Source organism: Osmerus eperlanus, chromosome 11, assembly GCF_963692335.1.
Source record: "Osmerus eperlanus chromosome 11, fOsmEpe2.1, whole genome shotgun sequence".
In the NCBI taxonomy this organism is placed as follows: Eukaryota; Metazoa; Chordata; class Actinopteri; order Osmeriformes; family Osmeridae; genus Osmerus; species Osmerus eperlanus.
In genome coordinates, this window is record NC_085028.1 from 2,685,578 (window position 1) to 2,708,290 (window position 22,713).

Genomic DNA, 22,713 nt, shown 5'->3' on the forward strand with positions numbered 1-22,713 from the left:
GTTTAGTCTCTCTCCCCTTTCCCTTTGTCCCTCTCTCAATCTCCCTTTCTCTCCCTTTTATTCTTTTTGCTTATCTTTTCCTCTCCTTCCCTTCCTTCTCCTCCCTCACCTTACATCTCTTCATCTCTCCCTCTTTCTTTCTCAATGCAGTAACAGAGATTCCCCACGAGAGGGCAGTGCAAAGTGGAATTATACGGTCCATGTATTGAGATGTGTTTTTCATACACGTTAATACCTATATTATGTTTGTTAATCTTTTAGGTAGTTGAATTATCATTCCAAATTGTGTGTGGAATCTCTCTCCATGCCTCCATACGGGAGCTGTTTGAGACGCAGCGACACCAGGAGAAACATTTGGTTCTGAGAAGTAGGAGAGCCGTCTGGTAAACCCTCCCTGCTCACACAATCATTTAGACTTTGAGTCTGTTGATTGTTAAAAATATGCTTTTCTGTTCAGATATATATAAGAAACTTGCCAAGTTTGTTTGTCTGACAGAATTACTACTACTAATTACTGTAGAGTTACTACAGGCCGCAACACACAGACCTGGCCACTGTGAGTAACCTGACAGAACCAGAGTTACTGCAGGCAGCACCACACAGAACTGGACACTGAGGAACCTGACAGAGAACCAGAGTTACTGCAGGCAGCACCACACAGACCTGGACACTGTGAGGAACCTGACTGAGAACCAGCAGATTGTGGACATGAAACCTGTGAAATGGTACATAGATGGATAGATGTATCATCATCATCATCATCTGACTGGGCCTTTGTAACTGCCTCAGTTAGCTTTTCCTTGCGAGATGTGGCCCTCTGCCTCTCTTCCTCAAGGCTCTGTTCCAATCTCTCCGTTTTGGCAGAAACTGCTGCAGCCAGTGTTGGTCTGATTTTCTGATTTCTTAATATGTGGAAGCAGCCTGTGCACCTCTTTCTGCATCTGGGCAGTCTTGTTCAGCAGCTGCTGTTCTGCTGCACTCCGCCGCTGCTCCATTAAATTGTGTACACTGTATCAGGCAGTCTTCAGGTTACCTGCAGCCCCTGATTATGGAGAGAATCTCCATAATCTGGAAGAGTCTGAAGAAATTCCACCAGAATTAAGTATAGTCCGAAACAACTTATCCTGGCAACTTTATCACACTTTAACAAATAAAGGCTTGTAGCATTCAGCTTGTATGCATTCAGATACAAAACATTTTATTATTCTTGTACTAAGGGTATATTTTTCCTTCTTGGGTGGAGTGACTCACCTCCAGTCCTGTCTTACCTCCAGTCCTGTCTTGTTCATGGGGGCTGCCAAAGGGCCCATATGTTCTTGTTGCGTAATAGGCTGCAGTAGAAAGTCTCACGACAGTAAATGTCAAAAACTTAACTACGGGGATAGGTTTTTTGGCTTTTCCACTTTGAAGAAAGGACAGGGACAGCATGTAGCGGACATAACGAAGAGGCGTCGGATCGCCTGGGTTGCATCGGTGCGGCGCAAAAACAGCACCTTTGCAAACATATCTCGTTTTATGTATGTTTGCTCTTGACATTTTCATAAAGGTAAGAGATTTAAGTGATGTTGACAAATGTGAAGTATCTAACATTACATCCACGTTCATTTTGGACGAATTATGTGTAGGGATGGGTATCGAGAACCTTCTTGTTTAGAACCGGTTCCCAGTGAATCGATTACTTGGAATCGTCAGCCAAATTCTTTAACGATCTGATAACGATTCTTGCAGTTGCGCATGCGCGAACTTTTATAGATTCAGACTGCAGCAAACATGGCAACTAGGAAGAAGCGCTCCAAAGTCTGGTTGTATTTTACACGAAGACAACATGACAACGCCACTTGTAACGTGTGTTCAAAATCTATTTCCTCGACGGGAGGAAACACAACTAATATGATGAAACATTTGAAGAAACAGCATGGAATAAATGTACAGGAATGTCATGTGTTCGATGCTGCATGCAGCAGCAGTGCAGCTAACGTTCGCGCTTCATCTATCCAAGGTAAACTCCTCAAAAGTGATCACAACCGTCACTGTGTGAAGCAATTTGCCTTTATTGTGTGTAGTCGATCAAGTTATCTTCTGTCCCGTCGTTTGAAGCATATATTTTAGCTCCGGCATTGGTCTCCCATTATTGATCCCTTCACGTTTTGATTGAAAGTCCAGTTTTGAGAAATGTTTTATCGTAACGGTGTTAACTAATTATGAGGCTCTGCCTCCCCTGACCGCACGTCCCGGTGTTACAAGCCGACTGGTTTTCAAACATAGCTGTGCGTTCACCTATCAGTCTGCCTCTATCACCAGATTCGTCACAAATTCACAAACATATTAAAGCCAAATCCAGATTCCAAATCAAGATGTTACCTGAAGGCCAAGGTGATTAATAAGTACGTAACTGATTTAAAGATATTCTATGAGCTAGAATAGCTCGCAGTTTAAAGCAATGGCCTTTGGTATATTACGTGTTTGGTCGAGTGCGATCGAATCCCACTTCATGCGAGCCTGCAAATGTTTTATTTTGTCGTGAATGGTAATGTAGTGCGCACGTAGCCTATACTTTTATATTCGCCGCAGCAAATATGAGATCCGACTGGAAAATTGCCAGTAATATGTTTGTGAATTTGTGACGAATCTGGTGATAGAGGCGGACTGATAGGTGAACGCACAACTGGGAAACCAGTGGGTTTGAAAACCAGTTGGTAGTGATGGGAAATTCTGATCCTTTTACGTACTCGGTTCTTAGAATCTCGTTCATGAAAGGAACGAATATTTTTTCGAGGGGGGGGCATTAAAATATTGTATCATGACAGTTTGTATGATTTGAAATGGTAATTTATTATCACACTATCATTTACCAATTATCACGGCAAACAATTACGCTGCACTGAACTGTAAGTACAAGTTTGTAAAGTACAAAAAAGTTAAAATAACGAAACCTGTAATTATTACTTGTTAACGAATATCATTCACGTCTTACTAAACCTAGTCACGCGAAAGTGAACGAGGTAAACAAATCAATTTATGTTTCCTCTTCTGAGCCTATGCAGGTCACGTGAAAAATGATCCAAAGACTCGTACCCGGCAGATGAACGAATCGTTCACCTCCCGACCGTGTCTTCGGATCAATGTTTCGTATCCTTCGTTCGTGCCGGGTACGAGTCTTTTGATCCTTGTTCACGTGACCTGCATAGCTGGTAGCTAGAGGAAACAGACTGGGTCTTTGTACGAGTCTTTGGATCCTTTTTCTCGTGACCTGAATTGGTTTAGTAGAGGAAACAGTTACCTAACGAATCTGTCTTTGAGAGGACTCATTACTCCCGAGTCCTTGTAAGTGAACGATTCGTTCATTTTGAACGAATCGTTCACGAACGACACATCACTACCAGTTGGCTTGTAACACCTGCTCCAGACCCTGTCTATTGTTTTAGTGCCATTTGTTTCATTGTGTAAACCAGCTTTCACTAGATAAATAATCTACATTCCCATCCATTTAATTTAGCTGATGATGACGTTCAGAGTGAGACAGGTTCAGAGGCTGGTAGTCGGTCTTTGTCACAGGCGGCCACGGCCCATCCTTTATTCAAGGCAGGGAAAAATAAAATGACAGAGGAGAGGATTAACGAATGTCACCGAGCAGTGACTAAGTTTGTGGTGAAAGGTTTGCACCCGCTTACTACGGTAGATGCCCCAGATTTTCGGTAGGCTTTTTTTTTTTTACATGCCAGCTCAAATAAAATGTTTAGTTGCATGTTGTTATTCTAACTTGCATAGTTCTGTTTCATTCCTTCATCCCACTATATATTTTCTATAGGGAGATGACAAAGATTCTCAACCCAAGGTATAAAGCCCCAGACAGAGACAGTTTGGCAAACCAATTGATCCCTGCTTGGTATGAGGTTGAAAAGAGGAATCTTATGTCAGAGCTGAAGCTTGTCAAAAAGGCAGCCATCACTGCTGATGGATGGACAAGTTTCAGTCAGGACCATTATCTAACAGTAACGCTGCACTGGGTCAGGGACGGTCAGAATAAGGAAAAAGTCCTTAAAACTAAGGCAGTGTACCAGGCACAGACAGGGCCAGCTGTGGCAGAGGAGATGGATGGGATCCTGGAGGAGTTTGAAGTGAGACTGAAGGTAGTGGCAGCCACTGTTGACAACGCAGCAAATATGAGTGTAGCCGTGAAGACTCTACACCTGATCAAGTTGCCATGTTTCGCGCACACACTGAACCTCGGAGCTCAGAAGCTGTACAACTGTACTACGATTTCCAACTGGGTGGCAAGGATTTGTTCTGTGGTTGTATGGATGAAGATATCCCACATGGCCAAAGTAATCCTCCAGGAGAAGCAAGAACTCCTAAGTAAGAACACATTTAAAATACTTTCTTTATATCATAGCCAAATAGCCCAACATACAAATGCTAAAGTAAATGAGCAGATTATGATCAATTTAAAATGATAAACTACATGTACTATAATATTGTTTATTGTAAACTTGTATGTGTGTGTTTGCCTTTCAGAGCTGCCAAAGCACATGCTCCTCTTGGATGTGAAGACGCAGTTTTTGAGCCGTTTCCGCTCTACATCCTAAACTCCTCCCCTCGATGCAACCCACTTCCGTTCTGGCGGGATGGGTTTGTTTTGCTAGTTGGCTCCGTTGTGCCGACAAAGCACTGATATCGCAGTGACAAAGCGGATATAACATTTACAACATGAAGAAAAGTGGTTCGGGAACGACGTGTGCGGTAGTTGGTTGCAAACACTCGAGAAAGCACCTGAACGAGTGGTTAGATAGAGAGTGCTACGACCACAAACCAGCTACGAAGAGGCAATGTCCATGCGCTCCAATGTTTACATTTTTTCGCAAGCCTGATACCGACTCGGAATCAACGACGTGGCTGAAGGCATTGAATCTAAAGAAACCACCCCGAAATGTTTTTGTTTGTTCCTATCACTTTGTTGACCGAAAACCAACCAAGGATCATCCTTTCCCAGAGTTGTGGTTGGGAGACAATCTCCCTCCCCAGCCAAAGAGGCGTCAATTCACCCAGCGGACCGCTGCCTCCACCCAGATAAAGAAACGCAGACTTGAATCTGAGGGTAAGTTCAGCAACTTTAGCTATGAAGCTTACACTACTGTTAGTGAACAAGATCTCCCTGGTCCAGCAACACACGTACATCCCGCAGTTTGACTTCTCCATCTTCAGTTACCAGCACCCAAGCATTATGCCACGCAGGCCCGTAGAGATTACCCCCGCAGCCCCTGCACCGCGGGGGTGGGGGCCTCGCAGGGACGGGGGGCCTCGCGTTTTTTATTTTTTTATCCAATTTGAATTACATGGGATGCACACTATGGTCTTATTGTCTTGTCTGTGTTTCCAGAGTTGATATAAAAATTAAGAAAAGTATATTTAATTGTGCTTTCTTTGTTAGCAAGGCTGTCAGGTCTGGCCATCCTTAGCATAGAGAATAAACTTGCGCGCAGTTTAGATGTAAAGAGCGTGGTTAAAGACTGCACAAAGATTTGCTAAAAGACGCGCACATGTGTATTCACCTGCAAACCTGTAGAAAGTATCCTACCGGTGTATCGACTATATGTAGGCATATTTATGTTGTTGTAACATATGTTCTGTTTGAGCTGTTTGATAGGCCCTAGCCTATTTTTTTCCTGTTGTAATACATTAATACGATATCTTGCATTTATTATACGGCTCTTCAGAATGTTCCTAAAAGTTCAGTTGATCGCGTCGGGGTCCTGTTCGTCCCGTCGGGATTTATCGTAGGGGGGGAGGGGGGGGGGCTCTCAGGGTTATTCTGTGGGGGGGCCTCATGTGTTTCCGTTACGGTACTGATGCCACGCATTGTTCAAACACTGTCTTTGTCACAGGCGGCCGCGGCCCATTCTTTATTCGAGGCAGGGAAAAATAAAATGACCGAGGAGAGGATTAACGAATGTCCCCGAGCAGTGATTAAGTTTGTGGTGAAAGGTTTGCACCCTTTTACCACGGTAGCTGCCCCAGATTTTCGGTAGGTTAATTTGTTTTTGACATGCCAGCTCAAATAAAAATTTTAGTTGCATGTTGTTATTCTAACTAGCATAGAGAGATGACAAAGATTTTCAACCCAAGGTATAAATGAGAGCAGACTGCACCGTATCATCCCGCACTGCTGAGAAGGTGATCGGCTGCAATCTGCCTACCCTCGAGGACCTGCACACCTCGAGGACGTGCGAGGAAGATTGTGGCCGACCCCTCCCACCCTGGTCACTCCCTGTTCCAGCTACTCCCCTATGGCAGAAGGCTGTGGTCCATCAGGACCAAAACCTCACGCCATAAGAACAGTTTCTTTCCATCTGCTACTGGCCTCTTCAACAAGGCCAAGGACTCCCATTGACATTCATTCACTTATTTAACTATTATAGGTCCTTCTAATGGCAATTACAATACGCACAAGCCACCTACTTCAGTATCCGATTGCACTATATTGACCACTCACGCTGCTTATTCTTATTTTTATATTTAAATTGTTGTATTCTTAGATTGTTTAGTTCTTAGAAATAGTTAAACTTTTGTACTTTTACTTAATTTAAGATTTGTATATGTTTAGTGTTTTGCACCTACCTGCCACAGTAAATTCCGTGTTTGTATAACATACAGTTAGGTCCATAAATATTTGGACATTGACACAATTTTCATCATTTTGGCTCTGTATACCACCACAATGGATTTGAAATGAAACAATCAAGATGTGCTTTAAGTGCAGACTTTCAGCTTTAATTTCAGGGTATTTACATCCAAATCATCATTTTATATGTGGCCCCCCCCTTTTTAAGGGACCAAAAATAATTGGACAAACTAACATAATCATAAATCTAATTGTCACTTTTAATACTTGGTTGCAAATCCTTTGCAGTCAATGACGGCCTGAAGTCTGGAACCCATAGACATCACCAGACGCTGGGTTTCGTCCCTGGTGATGCTCTGCCAGGCCTCTACTGCAACTGTCTTCAGTTCCTGCTTGTTCTTGGGGCATTTTCCCTTCAGTTTTGTCTTTAGCAAGTGAAATGCATGCTCAATTGGATTTAGGTCAGGTGATTGACTTGGCCATTGCAGAACATTCCACTTTGCCTTAAAAAACTCTTTGGTTGCTTTCGCAGTATGCTTCGGGTCATTGTCCATCTGCACTGTGAAGCGCCGTCCTATGAGTTCTGAAGCATTTGGCTGAAACTGAGCAGATACTATTGCCAGAAACACTTCAGAATTCATCCTACTGCTTTTGTCAGCAGTCACATCATCGATAAATACAAGGGAACCAGTTCCATTGGCAGCCATACATGCCCACGCCATAACACTACCTCCACCATGCTTCACTGATGAGGTGGTATGCTTTGGATCATGAGCAGTTCCTTCCCTTCTCCATACTCTTCTCTTCCCATCATTCTGGTACAAGTTGATCTTGGTCTCATCTGTCCATATGATGTTGTTCCAGAACTGTACAGGGTCTTTTAGATGTTTTTTGGCAAACTCTAATCTGGTCTTCCTGTTTTTGAGACTCACCAATGGTTTACATCTTGTGGTGAACCCTCTGTATTTACTCTGGTGAAGTCTTCTCTTAATTTTTGACTTTGACACAGATATGCCTACCTCCTAGAGAGTGTTCTTGATCTGGCCAACTGTTGTGAAGGGGTTTTTCTTCACCAGGGAAAGAATTCTTCTGTCATCCACCACAGTTGTTTTCCGTGGTCTTCCGGGTCTTTTGGTGTTGCTGAGCTCACCAGTGCGTTCTTTCTTTTTAACCCTTGTGTTATCTTCGGGTCATTCTGACCCATCAGTCATTGTGACCCACCGTCGTATTGCGACAACTTTACCGCATACAAAAACAAAGTGAAGCATTTTCTTTTAACCGTTGGGCTGTCTCAGACCCCCCACATTGCGAAGGTTAAAAGAAAATTATTTTTATTTGTTTTTGTATTGGGTAAAATTGGGTAAACACAACGATGGTTCGTTATGAACCTTTGGGTCATGTGACCCGAAGGCAGCACGAGGGTTAAGAATGTACCAAACAGTTGATTTGGCCACACCTAATGTTTTTGCTATCTCTCTGATAGGTTTGTTTTGATTTTTCAGCCTAACGATGGCTTGCTTCACTGATGGTGACAGCTCTTTGGACTTCATATTGAGAGTTGACAGCAACAGATTCCAAACACAAATACCATACTTGAAATGAATTCTAGACCTTTTATCTGCTCCTTGTCAATGAAATAACGAACTCCCATGAGGGAATAACATACACCTGGCCATAGAACAGCTGAGCAGCCAATTGTCCAATTACTTTTGGTCCCTTAAAAAGGGAGGGGCCACATTTCAAATGTGTTCACTTGATTTGGATGTTAATACCCTGAAATTAAAGCTGAAAGTCTGCACTTAAAGCATATCTTGATTGTTTCATTTCAAATCCATTGTGGTGGTATACAGAGCCAAAATGATAAATTGTGTCAATGTCCAAATATTTATGGACCTAACTGTACATGGCGAATAAACCAAATTCTGATAAAGCCCCAAACAGCTAAACAGTTGGGTTGTTGTTAGAATCAACTAAACTCAAAATGCATTTGTAATGAAATGATTTGGAAATCGATTTCGATAATCAACTGAATGTAAAACAAAGACAATATGTGAGGCTTGTTTTAAGACTGATAAACTTTTTTTCATACTCATTTGGTCCTTTGTTTTTATTTAAGTTTTTCACAGCATTCCAACTTTTTTGGAATTGAGGTTGTGATAAGTACAAATTAAAGGAAAAGTTGAATAGCTGGCATTTGTTTAAGGGAGAGAGGGGTTAGCTAGTCTACAGTAATGATATCACATATTTAAGTGACTCTTTTTTCTAACTTGTTGGACATAAACTCTCTTATTATAGGTGCCAAATCTGATGACCCGTTGTCCCCTGACTGGGTACCATCCATCTTTACACACACACCAGCCATCAAGAAAAGGATAAGAGAGAAAGACATGGAGAGGTATGAGCAGCACAACCGAATGAAGAACAAGAGGGTGGAGGAGAAGAAGCCAGATGCAGTGGATGTCCTCCTAGAACTGTCATCAGAGCCTCATGCTGAGCTGGCACCACTTGAGGAGGAAGAACAACAGTGTGCCAACAGACTATGTAGGGAAAAGACTGAAAGATTACAAAAGGAATGTAATGAGCTCAGGGAGGAAAACCAAAGGTTGCGCTCATCCAATGTAAAGTGGATGTAAATACCTGAGAGAGTGTCGTTGGTTGGCAGTAGCGGTTCTAGGCACGGGTGAACCGGGCTGCCCGGGGTGGCATGAAGAGAGGGGCGGCATTTTTGTGTTTGGTCTATATTTGTATTTAGTACTATAACTATTTAATGTGAATGAGTGGGTTGAAAGGATTGTACTGGCCCTGGATAGCAAAATCAGATGTACTGTAAGTGGGATGGCTGATGACTTAAAAGCACCTGGTATCGTCTGCTTCTATCCTAATTTATGTCTTTTGGAAATAAAGAAATCAATGAACTTGCAAAATGTAGAACGTATTCTTAAGGGGTGGGGGGGAAAAATTGATTTGCATGGACACTTTATTACAAATAAATGATTTTTTTAAGTTAGACGTAAAAATGTACAAAAATAATGCTGTTATCTAAGTATAAAATGCATACAAACACACAAAGAGCAAAGGCACTAATTGAAATCCAGTGAAGAATCAATGTGGAGTCTGCTTGGCTCTTAGCTTCAGTAAAGTTTTCTGCAGAGAGAGAGGAGCAAGAGCATGTATTCAAATCTATAAAAAATGTATGAACACAAATTGACTATCTTGCCTGAAGTATAATTTATAGGTATTTGTCGATTACCTTATGGAAGTCCTTGGCCTTTTCTCTGTTTTTGGCATACAACTCCTGTCTGCTCCTGATTTCTTTGAGCTGCTTCACCTCTTCCAGACGGTTGTACAATCTGCAGATAAGCCAAGGGAAGGTTAGGGGTTATTTCAAGATTGTGAGTCTTTTTTTTCTCTTTTTTTCCCTGAATGATCAGATTTCTAGATCTCTCAGAGGACCGAGCAGCATGAGAGAGGTAGGCGGAGCTGGAACGTGGACCTCCTACCTGTCTGTTCTCTGGTGCATCTCAGCTACGTCCAGTTTCCTCTGCTCAGGTGTACAGATCCTCACCTCCCCCACCTTCTTCAACTTGGCCTCACACACTGAGAAAGAGAGGAGAGAGTTTAGACCCACATTGACCATCTCGTCAAACATTTGGTTTCGGTGTTTTGACGGTGTGCATTTACCCGGAAGAGCGGGCTGGGGTTTTGGCTGGGTCTTCTGCTTGGCATCTCCTCCAGCCAAGCTTTTGGTCTCTCTCTTGGCTTGAGTGGAGGTTAACTGGCTCCTTGTTTTGCTCCAGGAGTTAGCCTGGTCTCCGGCCCCTGCCTTCCTGGCCTTGATCTCCTCCACCCTGCGGGTCGACCTCTGCTGCAGCAGGGTCCGGCGCTTCTGCTGGAGGGCCTCCCCGGGGCCCTGGAACTCCAGCAGCATCACTAGGCAGAGGCGCAGGGACAGGTGAGAGTGCGTTTGCGGTGGACTGAGCGAAAGCACGGCTCTTGTGATGTATCCTCACCTGCATGCGAGGCTGATGTCTCCTCCTTTGAACAGGTTTCCTCCTCGGGCAACAGAGTTGTCTCCGACTCCTAAAGGACAGTTCCAAGATTGAACAACATGTCTACGGTACTCACTAATAAATATTATGGAGCTGGTCTCAGTCACTCATTCCCTGCCCTTTACACCTGTGAGGCTTGGACAATAACCTTTTCATCTTTAGTAGGGTCCTCTTCCTCCTTACATGCTCCCTCATCTTCGTCGGTGACGGTGAGCTCCTGGTCCTGTAGTGTGGTGTCTGTCAGGCTCACCAGTGTCAGCTGGGATTCTTCTAGAATCCCCTTCTCTCCTCCAATGTCCTTAGATATGGAGGGAGATACCTTAATTAGACTGTTAAACCAACACCAAAGACATAACACTGACAGCCTTACTACCTAATGCTGAATAATCATAGAGAATCAGAGCTGCATACCATGAGTCTTTCCCAAGTTGGAGGATCGGCCATTGTGTCAGACAACAGCTTGCCAGTACCATCTTCTTTGCCAAGGTCTTCATCCATGACAGCACATTTAAATACTTCTGGAACTTTCTGAGGTGTAAGAACACTCTCCATATGTATGTCTGTCCTCTCAGGCGGTAGGTCCACAGCAGGCTCCTCCTCACAGAGCCTGAGAGCCGATAGGCTGAGAGCTGTAAGCCCCGCCTCCTCTGCAGCGGGAGAAACCACTGAGGCGGAGTCGAGGGGGTGGCACTGTGAGGTGGTCAGCTGGTACAAGGAGTCCTGGAGGGAAGGCGGGGAAAGGGACAGCTCCTCTGTTCTCATCTGCTCCGAAGAGTGGTCCGAGATGCATGAGGGGGACTCCTGCGTGTCCAGATCTCCATCAGAGGGCTCCTCAGAGCGCTGCGAGAAATCGAGTTGCCTCACATGTGAGGATGGCTGGCTTCCTTCAGAGGAGCTGGGCTCCTCTTCCTCTTGAGGAAGGTGAAAGGTAAGGGAGGGTTCACCGGTCTCGTTGTGAGTGATCTCCGGCAGGAGGGGGTGGAAAGAGTCTGAAGAAGGATCCACCAGAATTAAGTATAGTTCGAAACAACAACCTGGCAACTTTATCACACTTTAACAAATAAGTCAAGTTATTCTTGTACTACGGGTATATTTTTCCTTCTTGGGTGGAGTGACTCACCTCCAGTCCTGTCTTGTTCATGAGGGCTACCTAAGGGCTGGAGGGCCTGGTCAAGGGACTCTGGACCAGGGGGAGCAGAGCTGTCTGCCTGGGCTTCAGAAGGCCTCTCTGGACTAGAAGGAACAGGGGTGTGGGCTAAACCCCCCTGGTCCTCCCTGTCTGGGTGGTTGGATCCATCGCCTCCTGAGAGAGACAAGTAGGTTATGTTCATGGGTGGTGAGGAAAATTGTGTAGAAATAGCATCACTCAAACACACACACACAGAGCTCAGTTCAAGTGTAGAAACCATCATAAGTGTACGTCAAAATAAATCAACGACACACTCAGGTTTAGTTGTTTAACATCATAGCTCATACAATACAAACATAGGTACACACACACAGGTATAGACACAAACACACACACACAGTGCACACATACAACATGAGCTCAGTTCAAGTGTAGAAACCATCATGAGTGTATTTAAATCAAATACACCTCTGGGTCAGCTTGTTATGCATCACAGCTCATGCCTCCTTCCTAAATGCATTCACTCTTACCTGAGCTACCATTCCCCTGGGCAGCAGACTCATCCAGTTCAGCAACCAGGGGCCTCATCCGGCTCTCATCCTGCCCTTCATCCAGCCAGAGAGACGACTGCTCCAATCCCGTATGACTAATCAACTGGCTCGCATAGAAGTCCCTCCCTCCGCTCAGCCACTGAGAGCTCGACTGGGTAGACAGCCGACCAATCATCCTGCTCAGAGTGGAATCCCACCCTTGGCCGCCGCCGACTGAGGTCGTCTGACCAGAGAACTGGCCAATAATCTGGCTGGCTGTGGAGTCAGCTTCGAGGTTGTCGCCCAGAGACGACGACTGAGCGGATGGATGGCCAATCATACGGTTGATGTCAGAATCCCCCCCCTTGTCCGTGTCTGCGCAGGATGACCAGTCTGAGAGCTGGCCGGTAGTTTGGCTGGGACGGGACGGCAATGAGGATGAATGGTCAGAGATGCGTGCCAAGATCCGGTTGACAGTTTCATCCCAGTCCTGAAAAAAAGATGACAAGTCACTATAAATGAAAACAGTCCAAATAATGTCCTGATGGACTAGTCTGTGACTGCAGCAGGGGAGTGTATGCAATACGAACACACACACCTGGGGCCCCTGTGCCGCTGACTCCATGTCTGGGGGTGTCGAGAGGGAGCCAGCCAGCCGTATGCAGGTGTCGTCCATGGCCCCCTCCTCTACAGGGAGGGCCTGCTGGGATCGCAGGGAGCTGGGGTCCTCCAATGATGCCCTCTCACACACTGAGGGAGCTGGGTGGAGAGAAAGAGAACTAACCCTTACATACTGGTTTCTTCTTCTTTTTATATAGGCCTGTGTGTGTGTGTGTGAGAGAGTGAGTGAGTGAGTGAGTGAGAGAGAATGTGTACCGGATGGGCTTCCTGTCGTGTTGAGGGAGATGTTGAGTTCCCTGGTATACTTGTCTATGATGCGCTGGATGCTGCTGTTGTGCAGAGGAGATGCTGCGGTTGCAGGCGAAGCTGGAGGAGACACTTCCTTGTAGGAGGAGCTCCGTCGGGAGGAGGAGGAGTCATCCGGTGTAGCTCCTCCCCTTCCCGACAAGCCTTCTCCAAATCCAGCAAAGAGCAGAGACATATCTTCAAAAAGAAAAAACAACATTTCTTCTGATTCATTATTTAGTAACGACAAGCAATCGGGATGGTACACTATCATGGGGGGGAAATAAACTGAGGGGAATGTTTCTGTACGATCAAACCCGCACAGCTCCCTCACCTATGTGGGTGGAGCTGTGGTCAGGCTCGGTGGTGACGTAGCTTCCAGAGGAGATGGTGGTGGAGGAGAGACCGTCGGGCTCCGAGGGTCTGTGGGCCGAGTGGAGAGACACGCTCTCCACCTGGACGGCACAGGGACACAGAGATAGAGGGAGAGACGGAGAGACAAGTGAAATAACAGGATGGTTGGATACTTCCTGCATACCGTTATTCTGATTCTGTTATGGTGTAAAAGAGCTCAGTTCAAGTGTAGAAACCATCATGGAGTATATGTATTTCATATACTTCAGGGAGAATGGATTTACATCATAGCTCACATTACACAGCCTTGCAAGCACACACAGACGCACGGACGCACACACAGACGCACACACAGACGCACACACACACACTGAGCTCAGTTCAAGTGTAGAAACCATCATGAATGTGTACTTTCAAGTACACTTCAGGTAGAATTGATTTTAAATCATTGCTCAGAGCGCACGCACACACACTTACACCAACAGTAGAAAGAAAGAGAGACAAACATCCAAACAAACACATTCGCACACCAAAAAACAACAAATAAAAGCTTCTCAGACGTGATCCTGAAAGTTAGCCAAATCTGAGGTGGTGTGGGGGCTCCACACCACCTCAGATTTGGCTAACTGTCATAATTGATGGTGAACCTCAGAATAACAAGATCTGGACCCACCTCTGGATGGGGTTTGAAGCTGGAGGTTCCTGGTCCAAAGTATCCGAGGCCACCTCTGCCAGAATCAGAAGAGTTCTGGGACATTTGTTCTGGGTGAGCTGATCCAGGATCTGGAGAGAACCTCTCGTGTCAGGATTAGGCAATACAAATCTCTCCCCACTAAGCATTTATGTAAGGACGGAATAAATCCATCCATTCTTCCATCCACAACCCCCACTCTCTCCTCACCAGGTTCCGGAGAGGCCCCTGCCTCTAGCCTCAGTCTGTCTCTCCAGGACAGCTTGCTGGATCTACCGCTCCCTGTCCCAGTCCCACTGCCGGTCCCTATCCCAGCCGAGGGCTCTTCTCTGCTGGACTTGGAGCTGCTGGGAGGGCCCCTGTCTGGAGGAGCTGGGGGTTCCTGCTCCTGGGAGACTCCTACTGCTCCTGGGAGAGACAGTCTGGCAGTCTCCTCTGGGGAAGAGGACACAATATCAGTCATTTCATTAGGAAGAATAACATAACGGTTAGGGATTTACGGTCCAGAAAAAAATAAAGAAAAATAAATCAAAAGGTGTGGCTGACCTGTGACCAGACTGCCATTGGCTGGCGTCTCCACTTCCTGGATGGCACTGAGCTCGTGTTGCTCCATCCTCATCATCTCCATGACACCCGGCCTGGCACGGGCCACAGGGGGTTTGGGTGCCCGAGGGGCGTGGGGATGCGAGGGAGGGGCGGGCCCATGGCAACGGTCGCTCTGGTGGGCGGGGTCTTGTGAAAGAGAGGAAGGAGCAAAACAAAGCCGTTTCATGAAGGTTGACATAAAATACAGATTGCGCATATTGCCTACCATAACGCTTCATCGCTAGACCCCATCATCTTCCTAGCAACTACACAAACAGTCATGACATCCAGGGTTTCCTGCAGAAAGGTGGTAGGGTTGGGTTTGCCTCAGACGGGGGGGGGGGGTTGTGCGATAGACTAATGCGTTATGTAGAGAAGGGAGACTGGCGTTGGTCACGGTTTGGAATGGAGAAAACAGGACAGAGTAACGCGGCGGATATCGCTATAAACTAAAAAAAATTGACAACGTAGTTAAAAGTGAAAAGTGCTGCTGGAAACCCTGACATCTCATACCCTGCCGGTGTCTTACCATTGGCCGGTGGCTGGAGGTGGGCTGTTCTTTCTTTATTCTGATGGGCCTCTACAGAAGATGGGCCGTGGCTGTCAGATTGCTCGATGGCTCTGAGCAGGGTCGCCATCAGAGTGAGGCGGTCGGTCTCTATGTTCTCCAAGCATGTTGCATCATCATCAATTTCTGGATTTGGCTGTTAGGGAGAAAAACAACCGTACAGACATTCCTCTTTTCTTCTGCTGTACTTTTCATAGGTATGTCGCTTTGGACAAAAGTCTCTGCTAAACAAGGAATACAATTTAAATAAAGGTCTAATAAAAAATGTATTGTTCTTATTATATAATAATTTTCAGGCTTCAAATCGACCACACTATAAGAATGTAGCAAACCCAATTAGTGTTGTAGAGGTATGTGAATATCCTTGTCACCTGTGTGTCAGCACTAAGTAGTGCGTCCAGCGCCTCCTTCTGTCTCCTCCACTGCTCCCTCAGGTCCTCCTCCTGCTCCCTCTGCTGCAGCAGGAGGGCCTCCCTCTGGCCCTGCACCCTCCGCTGGGCCTCCTGCACCTCCTGCCTCTGCCTCTCCAACTCAATCTCCTCCCTGAAAAGCTTCCCGGTCTGGGTGAACCCTGGTAGGAAAGTCCCAGGCTTCGCCGAGGCCTCCTCTGGAAACGTGGCTGGGTGTTCAGACGGTGTTGGGTGGAGGGCTTGGACAGGGTCCGCCACAGATGGGACTGGGATGCCTAAGGTGGCAGGCGGCCTGGAGGAGGGGGGGTGTGAGGGGGTTGGGGGGGGGCGTAGCCCATCTGGAAGGTGGGCGGAAACTCTTTGGAGGAAATGATCAGTCAGCCAAGCAGTATGATCGGGGTGTTGGTTTCTGGAGCTTTCTGTAGTGACTGTTAGTGGCACTGATGAGACCTTGGTGGAAAAGCCTGAGCCGGCTCTTGTATGCATCCCAGGAACAGGAAGAATGGAGGGTTGAGGCAAAATGGCTGACTCTCGATTAGGGATTTCCATAGGGGAGTGGGTTCTAGAATGGGTGGTAAGTGCTACTGGGAGAAGAGGCATTGCAGAGCCAGAGGGGAGTTCTACAGAGACCGCGGGTAGCGTCGCTCGGCCAGTATTGAGTGGTGGAGGGCAGATGGGATTTAAAGGTCCACGAGCGGCTTGCGTTGCTGTCAGAGTGATGTTGTAGCGGTATCGGAGAGCGCGTTGGTAATCTTCCAGACGTAGGCGAGCCTGCTCCACTGACTGCTTATGGAGCCTGTACCGTGAGAGACGACAGTGAGATGAGTCAGAGCGGAGATGAACACAGATATACAAACACATTGGCATGTCAAGACAAGATTCACACCTGTTCTGTTCTAGTAGACGTTGCTGGTACTCTCGAATTTTGCGGGACTGTGTATCCTCGCCTACGCGGCTTGCAGGCTGCAAGGAAAGCAATCCAGTTCAAGAACACTAGATGTAACAAACCCAGGTGAGATACAGACCAAAACACCACCAATGAGCTCAAACTACAGCCCCTCACACAGACACACGTCAGCTATATAAAAGGACTTACATCTACAGCTGGGGGAGGAGTACCAGAGGTCACTTCCTGGTCATGGACGGGTACTTCCTGTATGGGCCCAACAGCAGTGTCATGTTGCTCCACCGCAGCCTGTAGCTGCTGTCTCTCCTGGTGGGCCTCCTGCAGCAGCAGCTCCAGTGTGGCCTTCTGCTCCTCCAGCTCCTGCAGCAGGGCCAGCTGATCCTGTTTCTGCCTCTCCAGCTCCTCCTCCTGGACCGCAATGACAACAACATTTTTCTGTTTGTTTCAATTTGAGACTTGGCAGAATGCATCCTCACTTTAAACAATGACTTCAGCGCACACTTGTGGGGCTGTAAGAACAATTTATACAGTTCATACCCGTTTCTTCCTGTCTGCTTTGAACGTGTGGATTCTGTTGGCTTGCGTATCAGGATGGAGCAAGGTGCCAGCCACAATGGACTCCTCTGTCGTCTCTAACACTAGGCACACACAATAATAACAGCTATTAGCATTATGCTGATTCAAATGCTGAGTCCATGAATCAGCCCTATCACACGGAGACCAACCAACCATGAGGCGGGGCCTGACGGGACTCAGAAGGCTGGACACCCGAGGTGACAGGACGCTCCTTCTCCTCACTGCCCAGGGAACCAGTGTCAATGGTCATATCCTGGTCAGACGTCTGGCGCTCGGTTGGCAGGTTGCGGACGCCCCCGGAACCACACTGACCTTTCTGGGTTCTGATGCGGTTGAGGAGTTTCCTCAGGGCCTGCCGACGAGCACCCCCTCCTGGACTGGAGGGTTCTTCTGCAACCAAAAAGGTTTTTAAGAGTTTAGTTTAGTAATGCTAACAAACTCCACTCACTTCGTGCAACATTAACTATATAAGGCAAGTCGTATTCCTCAGGATTTGTTGTTGTTGAACATATATAATGCTCATAGTCATGCTCATAATCTTTTATTTTTATTTTATTGAACCTCAAACCTGAAAAGATAAACGTTAAATTAGAGCAAGAATGGTGTAGTGTTTAATGGAGTTAAATTAAATATATATTTAATAACATTGCAAATGAATTAAATCAATTACAGGAAAACATTTAGGTTTTAAATCTTACCTACTCTACTATGATTATTGTAAATCAGAGAGAAAAGGGGTGAGGATGGAGAAGGACAAGCCAGAGCTGACGAGAAGTCCTCAAGAGATCAAGAATCCACAGAACAATGCTTCACAATTCCCTTTATACCCAGGAACAACCAATCAGACCACATCTTGACCCTTACTTATCAACATATGATTACCAATGCTACAGTAAGTTACACAATGAGGTGTGAGACCCATCAAGCAGAGACTCCGTCCAGCAATTCCAGATTTTAGCATATGAGAGGTGGTGGGGGCAGGGTGACACCCAGCCTTACACTACCATGAGTCTTCCATCCATGGAGTTTGTCTGTTTCTTGATCTGTTCACAATCAACTGAGCAGCAACCACAGCTTCCCAAATGCTTTTCAAAGAGGTGAATTGTCTTCCCTCAGTGTAAAGTTCACGTTTTAGAAGGGCCCACAGGTTCTCAATGGTATTTAAGTCAGGTGAGGATGGGGGCCAGGTCATTATACAGTAATCTTTGAGGCCTCTACTGGCTTGCCAAACAGGAGTACTTTGGATCGAGAAAATGTTATTTTTTGTTGGTATTTTCAGTCCATCTACATTCAGAAAATATCCCATGCCAGGGTTCCTGACTCATGCTGTGTCCATTCATGACCCAGCCACAGGCCCATCTATCTGGTCCATCAAGAGTCACTCTTGTTTCATCTGTCCATAAAACCAGTGAAAAATGCGGTCTTCAGGTACAGGACTTGCCCCATCTTGATGCTTCAACTTGTGAATCTTATTCAGTGGTAGTTGTGTTTCAGTCTTCTATACTATGGCCATGTCTCTGAGCACTTGACACCTTGAACTTCTGGATGCTGCAGGTAGGTTGCAGATCTGGAATATGGTGGCACTGAAGGATAATGGGATCTCGGAAGCTTCACCTTTACTTCATCTCAAGTCTTTTGCAGTTAATTTGCGCCTTTTCTTTTACCATGCATTTTGCGACCTTGTTGATTATTTGCAACAAAACGTTTGATTATCCAGTGGTCACGCCTATAACTATGCTATTTCCAGAGAGATGCATCTGTCTGAATGGCATTTTACAATTTCTGACTTTTCAGCGTCAGTTAAATACATTTTTGGGCTACTGAAGATGCTTAATAATTGTGCACACCTAGTGTTAAGAAATCCAGGCCACACCTTCCCTCATTACACAAATACATATCAGCTGATTTTTTGTTTTTTTTTAATTTGGTTCAGAGTTGAAAAAACATGCACAGAAGTAATGACGAGATCAGAATACTCACATGCCGAATATTTGTGTAAGCAGTGAAAAGGTCATTTTCATTCATCATTTGGGAGAACTTGACAGGCCTATGTTACTGTGCGCTTCAGGTTTTGTCCATGCCCAATACGAGGGTAACAGAGCAGAAAAGAGCCTTCTCCTTACCTTGTCTCTGGGCAGCTGGGACCTGGTGGTCGGAGTCATGGCCGTGTCCCTGCTGGTCCCCAGGCGTGACTTCAAGGGGTGTGGCCGCGGAGGGGACGTCCTCTAGAGTGAGATCCAGCTCCTGGTCCTGGCTGTCTGTGGACATGGCTGGGAGGGGCTCTGGGACCAGCTGGAGCACCAGGTCACCTTTCACACCTGGGCACAAAACGACAGGGAAGTTACATATCAATGACTAGCATCATAACATTATCATAATTACTCCCAGCGAGAGCCATGCATATTCTCAAGTTCCTCACAATATGACAAAACTAGTGTTCTGTTGTTGGGGGGAAAAAAATAGAAGGCAGCCTAGCGCCAAACATACGTCTCTCTCCGGTGTACATGTCTTCGAAGGCGAACTCCATGTCCCTCTGCCAGTCGTCCCTCACCTCCTGCCTCTTGTAGAGGGGCTGGAAGATCTGAGCGGGCATCTGGGACACCACCTGTCTCCTTCTGAGCAGCTCTGTCTGCTGCATGTGCTCTAGCTCCACAAGGAAGCGATCTCGGTCCTGACACACACACACACACGATTTAGGACAATACAGACAATTCACAAGTATATCACAAACATGTTTGTGGTTGCTATCTAAAACCTAAATGCTGGATAACTGGATGAACAAACAGCCATTGTCAATGGCGTGGTCGGATATACAGTATATTATCCAGTACTTTTAATGTGTATCAACTGAATGTCAGTAGCCAGTCAGAATGCAAGTGTAACAGACATGGTCTTGTAAGCTCCGTCAGAGGCATATGGGCCAATGTTCGCTCCCACCGGGAATCGAACCTGCCACCTCTGACTTCCCAAGCGCCACCACTACCAACTATGCCAACGAAAAACTTCATTGACGCGGGTGGCCCGTTACATACTTGAGGAGTGAGTTTCACCACACACCGGCTACACAAGGTCACCCACCTGTGTGAGTTGCTCCACCCTCAGAGCGTGGTTCCCTCTCAGCCGAGCCTTCTCCAGCTGCTCCTGGTGCTCCGCCTGCTCCTCCTGCGCCAGCTCCTGCAGACGCCTCATCTCCTGCTCCGCCAACTGCTGGGCGCTGGGCTGAGGTGAACAACACGGATGAGGAACAGTGGACAACCACAACCTTCTTTACAGCCCAACACACACGCATGTAAGAGCATTCGAATACAGCTATGGTGGGAGCTTGACCACACAAACCTACCGATTACAGGACAAGCAAAAACCATGTCAGAGATTTGCTTCTTGGTCCTCCCCAGAAACTTTTTTGTGTTGCCATGGAAACAACAAGACAGGACTAGCTGGGTTGAGCATTAAGGGTTATCAAAACTATGGCTCACTCTCTGTCAGAAAGTGCTTACCTGTCTTGTGTCCACCTCCCTGTCCACTGCAGTCTCAGGCATGTGATAGTGGGTCACAGAGAAGGCATCCACATCCGATTTCTTCACTGCTACCAGCTTCTTGGATGGAATACTCTTTTTGGATGGAACAGTTGATGAACTATATTAGTGTACTTAAAAAAATAAAATAAAAAATATATATATATCTCGTAAGCTGTTTTGTAAATTGTTTTACATATACGGTATGTGTACAACCCCTGCGTTTCACCTGTTTGAAGTTATTTTGTAGATAATGTGCATTACCCCCTTGTCCCAGCCTTCAAGGATTTTTTTATATAATGTTATCCCATGATTTAACCCTGTTTTACCTTGTGTACAGCTCTGCAATGGTCGAATATTCAATATATGTTGTTAGGTTCTATTTATGTGATGGTGATTATTCTCTAGATATTTTATTTGCCACATACCTCAATAGGGTTTGGTGGATGGGGTGGCAGGTTGGCCACTTTAGCGGCTCTCATTTTCTCAACCTGAACAGCTTTCTTCCTGGCCTGGATGAAACTAAAGTGATACTAAATTAAAATTCAATGTAGAATGCCTCAGTCTTTTTTCTCTCTTGGAAAACAATGACATGGCCTTACCGATTCTGCTCCTCTTGTTCCTTCTGCCTCTGTGATTTGAGCTCTTTCAGGGCGTTGTGATAGCGTTCTGCTGCTCTGTTGTGATTCTCCTCATGTTTCTGTGCTATGGCTTCCCAATCGGGTTCCTGGGGAACACAAGATCAGGAGCGGTAACTATGGGTAACCCTGTTCTGTAGGGGAGTACAGTGCTGATTTGACCAAATGTTGGAAAGTAAAACATGAAAATCAGACCTAACATAATTTGACAAGTCATTAACGGACGAGGCTGGTCTGGAGATTGCTGTTTGTTGGGCTTTGCTTGTTAAAGTACTTACATTTTCTTTTGCACTTCTGTGTCCCTCTCCCAAAAGCTGGAGGCTCTCCTGATACAACTTATGTAGTGTCTCCAGTTTCTCTTTTTGCTGTCGCTCCCAATCCTGTTTTAACTCCACGGCCAGGATCTGAATCTCGTGTTCCCGTCTGCGGTTGACCTCTCTGCGGATCTGCAGTGCAATATACCGTTCCTGTTCACGCACCTGCAAAGGAAAAAGACCAGTAAAAAAATATTTGTTTCCTAGTTGCTTACAGAATCACATAACTTGATAGCTAGGCTGTCAAGACATGCAATTTTAGATTGACAGATGATATTCTTGATTTACAGTACCTGTTGTATTCGCAGTTTCCGCCTCCTTTCGTGTTCATCTCGTATAAGTTTAGCCTCTTCGTTAGGACTTAACCGTAATCGAGCCACCTTCCTCTTCATCTTTGAACAAATGTCTGTTGCTGATTAGCTGATGAAGACAGAAAATGACAAAGGCCAGAAAGTTGGCCAGCTGCTTACAAGCTAGCTGCGTAGCTAAGTTGTTTGCTAGCTTGCAGTCTAGAGGAGCGATCAAGAGCAGGAAATAAAAACTCCCAATACCAGGAAGGCAACAAATGTTCACCTTTCATAATGTACATCAAACTTGTGAAGAGGCAGAGCGAATCTTTGATTAAAAAAACATGTCCTGAAGTTTTGTTTATTAGCTGGAATCCATGCCAACAACGGAGTGAACGCATTCATTTGTCATCCTTCGTCATATCCTGTATTTTAAACGGCCCGCGTCGTTGATTTATCCAGAGCCATAGAAAAATAGTGCAGTGTGAGCTGTGTTCAACAACGACATTGTGCAAATCTGCTTTGACTCCTGCTGTGACTCCTTTTTCACTTTTCTCACATGCCTCTTTTCTATATATATTTTTACTCATAACATTTTACTTTGGTTTACAAGTAAGAAACCAGTGAGCGTATTC

The 22,713-nt window shown here is 45.8% G+C and overlaps 1 protein-coding gene and 1 long non-coding RNA gene across 4 annotated transcripts; one reads left to right on the forward strand and one right to left on the reverse strand.

Annotated features, from left to right (window-relative positions):
* Window positions 1-2,026: 2,026 nt before the first annotated feature.
* On the forward strand, window positions 2,027-9,558 carry LOC134028891 (uncharacterized). The gene is made up of 3 exons (XR_009931584.1): window positions 2,027-4,356; window positions 4,516-5,095; window positions 8,915-9,558. It is a non-coding gene; the product is annotated as an uncharacterized LOC134028891 (long non-coding RNA).
* A 24-nt stretch (window positions 9,559-9,582) lies between these two features.
* On the reverse strand, window positions 9,583-22,506 carry cep295 (centrosomal protein 295). 3 transcript variants are annotated; one of them, XM_062472772.1, is made up of 30 exons: window positions 22,365-22,505; window positions 22,085-22,183; window positions 21,756-21,956; window positions 21,442-21,566; window positions 21,268-21,361; window positions 20,822-20,935; window positions 20,403-20,543; window positions 19,812-19,995; window positions 19,448-19,642; window positions 17,478-17,714; window positions 17,286-17,386; window positions 16,938-17,156; window positions 16,728-16,804; window positions 15,803-16,637; window positions 15,393-15,567; window positions 14,825-15,010; window positions 14,489-14,713; window positions 14,261-14,370; window positions 13,568-13,688; window positions 13,204-13,431; window positions 12,926-13,086; window positions 12,328-12,817; window positions 11,789-11,971; window positions 11,080-11,657; window positions 10,817-10,966; window positions 10,630-10,699; window positions 10,308-10,549; window positions 10,120-10,235; window positions 9,870-9,969; window positions 9,583-9,763 (listed from the first exon to the last, which is right to left on the reverse strand). In XM_062472772.1, exons 2-30 carry the CDS (start codon window positions 22,181-22,183, stop codon window positions 9,722-9,724), a joined length of 5,799 nt encoding a protein of 1,932 aa, XP_062328756.1. In that variant the 5' UTR covers window positions 22,365-22,505; the 3' UTR covers window positions 9,583-9,721. The 3 variants fall into 3 exon arrangements, with proteins under 3 accessions (XP_062328756.1, XP_062328754.1, XP_062328757.1); XM_062472770.1 differs by having other exon boundaries at window positions 22,085-22,506; XM_062472773.1 differs by having other exon boundaries at window positions 10,120-10,216; window positions 10,301-10,549; window positions 22,085-22,506.
* Window positions 22,507-22,713: the final 207 nt, after the last annotated feature.

Bases quoted from the DNA above. Each gene is read 5' to 3' on its own strand.
- cep295 (XM_062472770.1), bottom strand. From the start codon at position 22,183: ATGAAGAGGAAGGTGGCTCGATTACGGTTAAGTCCTAACGAAGAGGCT. The intron at 21,362-21,441 runs GTAAGGCCATGT...GTATCACTTTAG, and splicing joins GAACAAGAGGAGCAGAATCG to TTTCATCCAGGCCAGGAAGA. The intron at 10,967-11,079 runs GTATGCAGCTCT...TCCATATCTAAG, and splicing joins CAACTTGGGAAAGACTCATG to GACATTGGAGGAGAGAAGGG.